Consider the following 9,277-nt stretch of genomic DNA (forward strand, 5'->3'; position numbering starts at 1 on the left):
TGGTCATCCCATTTGGCTTTTCTTGGTGACGTCTTTGGCATCCCTCACAAAACCAAGCTGTGGGGCGTAGAATTTTCTAATTAAACCTGATAGGAGGAAGGGGAAGAGCAGGCTTAGCAACACCAACGAGCAAGAAAGCAATGGTTAGTGGAGAGCAGCATCGGCGTGAGCTGTCATGGAGCCAAGAAAAGCTCCCTGTGGCCAGCAGAGATGGCAACCACAGCATGGAGAGCAACTGGGGCTTCTCAGGACAGCCCACAGCCAGGTGGCAGCTGCTTCCCTTCTCCTGCCCATCACTTCCTACCCCGATAAGGAAGAACACGCTGTAATTTGGATAATGGGCATGGGAAGGTGATGCAATCTGGTGCACACCAGCACAGCACACTGAGGGTGCTGGGAGAAGACCTTGCATTGCCAAGGACGTTGTGGCTGCGCAGAGCACCCAAGCAAGAACTCCTCCAAGGATGGGAGCCCTCTCCAGTCCTCCTCCAGCTCTGCAGGGTGGCAGTTTTCTCCCTTCCCATTCCTACCACATTTCAGCAGGGCACGACGTTTCATCAGCACTGAGGCACAAAGGAATCGCTGCAATGTATGGAACGAGTGATCCCAGCTCTCCTGACAGCAGAGAATGCAAAACAGAGGGAAATGGGTGATTGTTTAACAGACTGACAGACATCCTCACCTGACCCCTTTGGTGTGAGGAAAAATGTGCAACAACTGAGAAATGTGAAATCACAGCGCAGGTGGGAAGGAAGGAGACAAAATGACATAACTGCACTGACATTTGTCTTTTATTGCCTCACATAAGCCAATGGAGGAATCTTCAATGCCATCACTGGAGGAGGACAGAGTGCACCTCCAGGAAAGAATCTGCTATTACGAGCGTGGCAGCCCCACTGAGATCCTCCCGAAATCCACTAATCTCCTCTGGAAAAGAAGAAAGCTGTGTTGTGGACAAAGGAACTGCATTCAGATGCACCACTTTGCCATTCTTTCTGTATCCAGGCTAAGGTCTCTTTATAATGATTGTATTCTAGGGTTGAGTCCCGGTTTCACATTTGCCTGCAGAAGAACTGAGGGGTAATTAAAACAACTTCTTCCTCATTAAATTCTTACTCTTTATCTTCCAAAAGCTCCCAGTCTCATTCCCTTCCCAGGAGCACGTCACCCCAGGCACACCACACACAGCCCCGGAGTTTGTTCTCATCTCCATGACATGAAATCAGTGCAAAATTAAACTCGGAACTATCAGCTTGTTCTTTTCCTTGATGACACATCGTCCAAACATGCGATGTCTCTCTTCCACCCTGAAGTGATGACGCTCATCTGTCAGGTCAGACAGGCACTGGAACACACGAGAGTCCTGTTTCGTGCAGACAGAAAGGGGAGCTCGATGCATGGGGTCGCTGGGGATGCCCTGGGGATGCAGCGAGGGGAATGCTGCCCTCACTGCTTCTCTTTTGGAGCACTGCTGCAGCTGGGAGAGGTGCAGGGATCAGAGCCGAGGGCTGATGGTGTGTTCAGCAGCTGGATTGCACAGCTTGTGCCAACCTGATCAGCACTGACCCAAACGAGGCAGCTGGAAAGGAACTGCCTGCAGTTGGAGATGGGAGCCTTGCAGTGCACTCAGCACTGGGTGGCACTGAGTCTGGTCAGGTTGGTGGTTGGACTTGATGACCTTTGAGGGTCTTTTCCAACCTAATGTTTTTGAGCCTGATCCTATGACAAATTTGCAGAGCTTTGAAGCACGCCAAGTGCACAGCCCTCCAGACAAAATAAATCAGGAGTTGTTTTTTTCTGGTGGTCACTCATCTGATCTCCTGGAAACAGCCAACTCTGAGTGACTTGGAGCAGGCAGACTTACTGCAGAATACTGCAAAGCCAGTATTCACCATGATGGGTGGAGGGATGGGATAGAGAGCTCCGAGCAGAACCATGGGGAAGATGGGATCACCCTTCCCACTACAGCCCACAGTTACAGTTGGACAAGCCCAACAAAAACCCACATCCTCAGGTTGTGATTTCAGGCACCAGGTAATGAGAACTTCGGGCTGCCACCAAATGGCCCCACGGCGTGCAGCCACGGGGACACCAGGCACCAAGGGATGGTGAGTCACCTCTTGGCCATGCAGCTTTCTGCTGGATCAGCTCGTTGGCACCTGAGGACACCAGAGGAGAGGCAGCAGCGTGCAGCTGGGAGATGAATGAGGAGGAACTTCTGCTCTTCATGGCACCCAGACTGCATTGCACAGCTGTGTCTCTACCTGAAGAACTGCATTAGCATCTGAGCTGTTTACTTGAATATTTCAGGTTCCACTCCGGAGAATCATTTCACACTTCTCTGTGCTCATCCTATTCACAGATGTGAAAGCAAAACATCCCTCAATGACTTGTCCATCTATTACTGAATCAATCTCCTTTTCAACCCTCTACAGTATGCATGTTTTCTCTGCACAGTTCTCTAAGAAATGCATTGTCCTTGCAGTAGCCAGGTGGTTACATTTGCATCCTCATCCTCCTGGAAACGGTCCTTAAAGAAGGTCAGAAAAAAAGACTGAGGGCAGGATGGAGCACTGACACCGACTGCGTGGTCATGGTGATGTGTCAGGACATTCCTTTTCAGTCCTCAACCTACATGTTTTTTCTTAACCAGGTGCACCAGTGAGTGGGGCAGTCCAAACATGCCCATGGCAATTCACGTAACTCCATCCTCAGCTGAGTTTGTGCCCACAAAACAAAGCATTTTGTGATGTTGAAATGCTCAGCTGCATCTTCCAGCCAACCACTGGAGGGAACAGAGGAAGCATCCAACCTCAGCATACAGCTCCACCAACACCCGGCACATCCACACACCTGCAATGCTCCATGTTCCATCTACCCCAGGTTGACTCATGCATATTCCCACGTTCCTCAGACACATTAGTCAGGACCCAAAGGCCTGGGAACAGGCCCATACCTGAAGCACAACGTCCACAACCACTGCACCCAGTGATGCTGCTCAGCTGAGGGTCCCCAACTGAAAGGATCTCATCTCACATCATCCTCTTTCATGGAGGAGAGAAGAGCCCAGCAGAGAAGAAAAGTTCTTGCAGAACTCCTGCACACCTCATTTTGGAGGCTTGCTTTCCTCCCAGGACCATTAAGGGTGCAATAACTTTGACCATGGGAAGTGTGGAGGAAGTCAATGTTCTTCCGAGAACATGAAAGGCTGAAATTTAGAAGCATACTCTTTATACTCTAACTTTTGCAGACTCCAAACTAATTATGGCTGCAAATTGTGCCTGCGTGGAGAGTCTCGAGGCAAATGGGACTAATGGGAACATGGGTGGGTGTGCAGAAGGGTTTCTGCAGCACATCCCTGGGGCAGCATTTGCTGTCCTGCACAACAAGCAGGATTCCAGTGCAAGAAGGGGCTCACATTGGAAAGGCTTCTGTGAATTAAGACGTGAAGACCAAGGTAATGCAAAGAAGAGTTTTATTCATGTTTGAAGCAGAACACCAGAAAAGCAGCATCAGGAATCAGGCTTCCCTTTCTGAATGAAGCACTTCACGCTCCTTCAGCGATGCAACACCTCCTGGCCCAGGCGCTGGCACGTGCCAGCAGGTTCCATGTGCCCCAGTGCCAGGGAAGGACTGCCCAGCAACGAACGCGGCTGAAGAACAGCAACGCAGACAACGTGGGCATATCACCTTCTGTGGCCTTCATCAGCGAGTGTGAGCAAGCTCTGAATCCTAACGGAGAGCTCAACGGCCTCCAGCAGGCTCTGTGTGGCACGGTGAGGCTGCAGATTGCAACTGAAGGGAGCTGTGCGTTGTGCACGGCTCAGAGTCTGAGCAAGAAGCTGAGCTCTGCTCTGGGAAGCGCACCCAGGGACTCGCGTGCACAGAAAGCAAAGGCTGCCTGCACTGGCTGCAGAAATGTAGCTTCCAGCAAGAAATGGGACCCCCAACCCAATCACCCCACGCTCCGTTTGATGGCTGCACTACAGACTAGAGAGAAGAAGGGAGCCGCGCCATGGCGCCTAGGCGGAGATGTCGGAGGTGGAATCTCCGCAAGGGAAGCGGATGTCGTGGGCAAGGCAAGGCCCGTTGGGCTCCTTTCCAAAATCCACCAGGAAGTTCTTGTTCACCGTCAGGCCTCCCTTCTCCGTGTCCACATCGATCTGCAGCATGACAGAGCCTTCCCTGCGAGGGGCGATGGAGCAGCGTTGCAGGCAAGAGCAGCGCCGCGCGACCTTTGCCATTCCCACCCACGAGGGATCACCCAAAAGGGCCCCTTTCCTCCCAGAGGTTCCTTACTTGACCACGTTCGGGTAGAACTGCTTGTCCCAAGTGCTGTAGAAGGAGTTGGTGACGTACAGCCTCTTGCCATCCACGCTGAGCTGGATCTTAGCGGGGCCGCCGTACACCCGCTTGCACTGGAGGCACAACAGAGAGCAGTGGCGTTGCTGGCTGCTTTCTTTCAGCAGACGAGCAAAAGCAGGAGCAGCAAAAGGGAGCGCAGAGCAGAGCCCGAGTGCGGAGGACGCCGCGGGGCAGAGCCCGCAGAGCTCACCTTGATCACCAAGGGCTCCGGCTGGCACTTCAGCTCTTCATCTCTGCACACCGTCACGGGCCCGCCTCGCAGGATGCTGCCTCCCACAAACACCTGCAGGCAAGGCAAGGAGACGCGTGGCTTGGCACCCAACCACCGCCACCCACTGCCACGGAGCTGCGAGCGCAGCCTCCTGCCCCCGCCTCACCTGTCCCACCAGCCGGGGCTTGCAGGTCCTGGAGATCTCGTACTGGCGGATGTCTCCGTGCAGCCAGTTGCAGACGTACAGGTACTTGTCGTCCAGGGAAATGACCAGGTCGCTGGGGAAGGCTGGGAGGGCAGAGAAGAAAGAGCCGTGGGTGAGGCGGCGTCCCCAGAAGACACCCTGCACGGCTCAACGTGCCGGGAGGAAATGCGGAGCAGCACGGGGGGCTCACCCGGCATCTTGGGCAGAATCCATCCCGACACGTCCTTGGCTGGGATCTGGATGGCCTCTTCCACTGCCCAGCTGTCTCTCTGCACAAGAAACGCACGGCTCACACCGGCGGCGAGGCTGCCGCTCCTCGCTCTCAGCTCCCCGCCCTCCATCGGGGCACTCAGCCGCTCCCAGAGCCGGGGGCCCCGGGGCCGCAGGCCCAGCACTTGCCTCGCACTTGTAGAAGCGGTAGATGACGCCGCTCAGGGCACAGCTGACGTAGCCCTCGGCAGCATCGGGGTTGTGGAGGAACTTCACGCTCAGGGGCAGCGAGTCCTCCCCCAGGTCAAAGCACTGCGTGAGGGTACGGCACGACAGATTCCACACGTTCAGGCGGCGCCCGAAGACCCCTGAGCAGGGGGAGGAGAAGTGAGCCGGGAGGGGCGGGCAGCCCTGGAGGTGGGCGACACCTACAGCGCTCTGCCCGTCCCCTCCCTCCAGCTCCCACCCGTCCTGGAGTTCCTCTGCATCGCCCGTCAGCCTGCTGAGCGCTGCCCAGCGCCTGCATCCGCGTTCCCTCACCTTTCTTCAGATCATCCGGGTTAAATCCCCGTCCCGCAATTCTTGGCACCATCCCGGCGGTGCTGATGAGAACGTTGTGGCGTGGCTGGTACCAGAAGTCATAGCCTGTTGGGGGAACCTCGCACTCGTGTTCCCAGTTACCCTTCAGCTCAAAGGTCTCTCCATCCAGCACAATAAATCCACCTGTGGCACCAGAGGGAAGCACAGCAGATCACTTCTAAGCGCGAAGGTCGGATGGTAGCTGCAATGACCAGCCTCCTCTGAATACTTTCTGCCTTTAGATACTGAGCTGCACAGGCTCTGCAGGTTCCTGTTTTCATAAGAACCTGTGCAGTACAGCTTTCCATCTGAGCTATGCAGAATTTTCTGAACCAAAAATTTATCCCCGCTTCAGATCACAATGCTTTACGTTAGTGTGCATACAGTGATCTGGACACCCATGTTGGCTTTGCTCCCCAGTTGTTCTTCCTCCCAACCAGAAATATTCACGGTCTTGTTACAGCAAGGCAGTACCTTTGCCACGGCCAGCTGCATCCCCCATGTTGGCGATCAGAATGTCACCGTTGGGCAGGCTGTGAACCGCACTAAGGTGGCCCTTGTTGCACTTCCAGAAGACATCCACTGGCTCAATCATCTGGAAGAAGCAGACATGCACACGGATAAGTCTCTTGGTTGATCAGCTCATTGCACACTGCATGGCAGAGCCCTCCATTGCTGGAGCTGTCTGAAAAGACCTGGTGACTGCAGGAGCTTTCCTACTATGAAGTCAGACCTACTGTGCTGTGTTCATACCTTACACACTGTGGGAGCCCGGCACTGCGTGCCCACATCCACCACATAAATACGGGAAGAAATCAGACCAGGGAGGATCAGCTTGTTCTTTTTCGTTGTGATATTGTCAAAGCAGACGCTGCCAGTGCTGCCAGCGCTCCACCCCGAACAGTGCAGCTCGTCTTTGAGGTTGGGCACGGGCAGGCGGTGGATCACCTGGGCAGCCAAAGGTAGAGTCAGGGTTTAGTCAAGGAGATGGGTGGAAACAGCTACCTTCAGCAACCAACAACTTAGAAGTGGAAAGGTCGAAGCTTTAAAGTAAGGAATCGTTTCAAAGAAGCACAACGGATGTGGTCAGTTTGCCTGAGCAGCCATCAGAGACAGGTAGGTGCTGACCTGGCAGTAATATGGAGACCTGGGGTTGAGATCGATGGTGGCCAGGAAGTCAGGTTGGTCAATGCCTGTTTCTCGGTAAGTACATGTCACGTACGCAACCTCCTCTCTGGGAGCTAAGAACATGGAAATGTTGTGTTAGAACATGCTATGAAATAACAATAAAGGCAAATAACAGCTTCAAGAGACTCTCAGATACAGCCAGAAGCAAAGACAGAGCTCCTTTGCCAAGACTCACCTTCAGAGCATGGCTGATAGCACTTGGGTTTCACTACATCAGGGCAGCTGGGGTACTCGTAGCACTGAACTCTGCATCTGTCTGTGGTGAGAAAAAGAAAACGAAATGGGAAGTGCCCACGTCCTTCAGTGGTGCCAACTCAGAAGACTCTGTCCCACTCAATGGACTTCTCTCCATGACCAGCAGCTCTGTTGGCGGTGGCCCCAACAGATCTCAGGTACAGCAGAAGAATCCTCCTCCAGGTGCCACTGGGCACCATGGAATCTTTGAGGCTGAGAAGACCACCGAGAGCATCAAGTTCAGCCTCTGGCCCATCGCTCCCGTGCCCACTAAACCATGACCATGGGGTATCACAGATCAGAGCACTGCTCCATTCCCTTCTGCATCCTGCACTCATCCCGGCTCCATCAGCAGCGATGGGGAGGGAGCTGACATGGACAACCATGTCAGCATTGAAGCCCTAGCAAGAAAATAACTCCAGCTTCTCTTGGAGCAATTCCCCAGCAGAAGGGGAGCACAGATCCCACAGCCAAATGGAAATCGACTGTCAAAGCGCAAAGAGGCCCCTGGGAACAGTGCTAAGGGAGGCTGCAGAGCGTTCCTTACCCATGCTGAAGGCCTTCTGGTTGACTGTCGGCAAGACAGAGGTGCTGGAGCTGAAGGAGCAGCTTGCTGTGTGCCTCGCTGGAGTGGATGTGTAGTGGCAGGGCTCGGAGGGGCCTTATATACACGGCAGAGGGGTGGGGGGCAGCAAGCAAGCTGCCAAGGGAGGAGCAAACGCTCCCAAGCATTGGGAGGTGCCAGACCAGCAGTGTGGCTTGTTTCCGCCTTGCTACCCAGCAATCTAGAGGAAAAATCTGCTGTTCCATGCAGGTCCTTTCCTCAAGCACAAGCCACGCGATCAGATTGCGGGGCTCTGCTCATCCCCAGTGGGACTTGGCCAGGCTCTGCTGGCCTCCATGGCCCAGGCAGGACATCAGCTAATTAACGCTGTCCCCCATCCCCGGGTTCTTGCCTTACCAATGTGCAGAGCCTGCAAATTCCACGTGAGCGATGAGAAGCCCATCTAGATAATTGCCCCACCATCAGCTTCTGGAAATTACGAGCCTTGATCTCAGTGTGGCCACCGAAATCTGGACCCTGACACACAGCACGTCTCTGCCAGAGGGCTGAGATGAGGCCATAAAGCTCTGGGGCAATCCAGCACCATGTAGCAGCTGCACCTTGAGTGACTCCAGGGACAGTGACTCCATCCCCTCCCTGGGCTTCCTGTGCCAATGCATCGCCACTATTTCAGAGAACTTTTTCCAAATATGAAACCTGGACCTCTCCTGGTGCACCTTGAGGCCATCACCTCTCATCCTATCATTACCTGGGCACAGAGTCTGACTCCAGTGGCATGATCACCTCCTGCTGCTGCTGGTTGCACTATTTCTGCTATCAGCCCAGATGGCCTTGGCATCCTTGGCCACGTGAGCACAACTGCTGGCTCGTGTTCGCCCAGTTGTCAGTTAGCATCTCCACATCCTTCTCCTCTGTGCTGCTTTCATACATTCCGCCCCTCCGCCATAGCGATGCAGGGGGTTGTTGTGACTGAAGAGCAGGAGCAAAGGCTCAGGCCTTGTACCTGGCTCACTATGCTTGGCGTTGGCCTGGATGGCACAAAGCACAGCCCTGCACAAGAAGCTCCTGCTCCATCAGAGGCCACTTCAGGCATCAGCTGTGGCCCCTGACACCATGCTTTTGCTGCATGCCTCACTGCACCTTCTTCTTGCATCTGCACAACTGCTAATTAGAAAGATCGTTTGCCTTCTACGCATTAATAAAGTTTGCTGGTCATCCCATTTGGCCTTTCTTGGTGACGTCTTTGGCATCCCTCACAAAACCAAGCTGTGGGGTGTAGAATTTTCTAATTAAACCTGATAGGAGGAAGGGGAAGAGCAGGCTTAGCAACACCAACGAGCAAGAAAGCAATGGTTAGTGGAGAGCAGCATCGGCGTGAGCTGTCATGGAGCCAAGAAAAGCTCCCTGTGGCCAGCAGAGATGGCAACCACAGCATGGAGAGCAACTGGGGCTTCTCAGGACAGCCCACAGCCAGGTGGCAGCTGCTTCCCTTCTCCTGCCCATCACTTCCTACCCCGATAAGGAAGAACACGCTGTAATTTGGATAATGGGCATGGGAAGGTGATGCAATCTGGTGCACACCAGCACAGCACACTGAGGGTGCTGGGAGAAGACCTTGCATTGCCAAGGACGTTGTGGCTGCGCAGAGCACCCAAGCAAGAACTCCTCCAAGGATGGGAGCCCTCTCCAGTCCTCCTCCAGCTCTGCAGGGTGGCAGTTT

General features: G+C 54.2%; 1 protein-coding gene across 1 annotated transcript; it reads right to left on the bottom strand.

Annotated features, from left to right (window-relative positions):
- Positions 1 to 4,022: 4,022 nt before the first annotated feature.
- On the bottom strand, positions 4,023 to 7,999 carry LOC306956349 (methanethiol oxidase-like; the record flags this gene model as incomplete). Its single annotated transcript, XM_079550953.1, has 13 exons — positions 4,023 to 4,185; positions 4,300 to 4,418; positions 4,556 to 4,648; positions 4,743 to 4,864; positions 4,972 to 5,050; positions 5,181 to 5,359; positions 5,532 to 5,714; positions 6,045 to 6,165; positions 6,324 to 6,518; positions 6,699 to 6,804; positions 6,957 to 7,014; positions 7,540 to 7,563; positions 7,954 to 7,999. The coding sequence occupies 13 exons, from the start codon at positions 7,997 to 7,999 to the stop codon at positions 4,023 to 4,025; spliced, it is 1,488 nt and encodes a 495-aa protein (XP_079407079.1).
- Between the last annotated feature and the right edge of the window lie 1,278 nt (positions 8,000 to 9,277).

The sequence above is a fragment of the Tetrao urogallus genome (genome assembly GCF_951394365.1).
Source record: "Tetrao urogallus genome assembly, contig: SUPER_28_unloc_2, whole genome shotgun sequence".
In the NCBI taxonomy this organism is placed as follows: Eukaryota; Metazoa; Chordata; class Aves; order Galliformes; family Phasianidae; genus Tetrao; species Tetrao urogallus.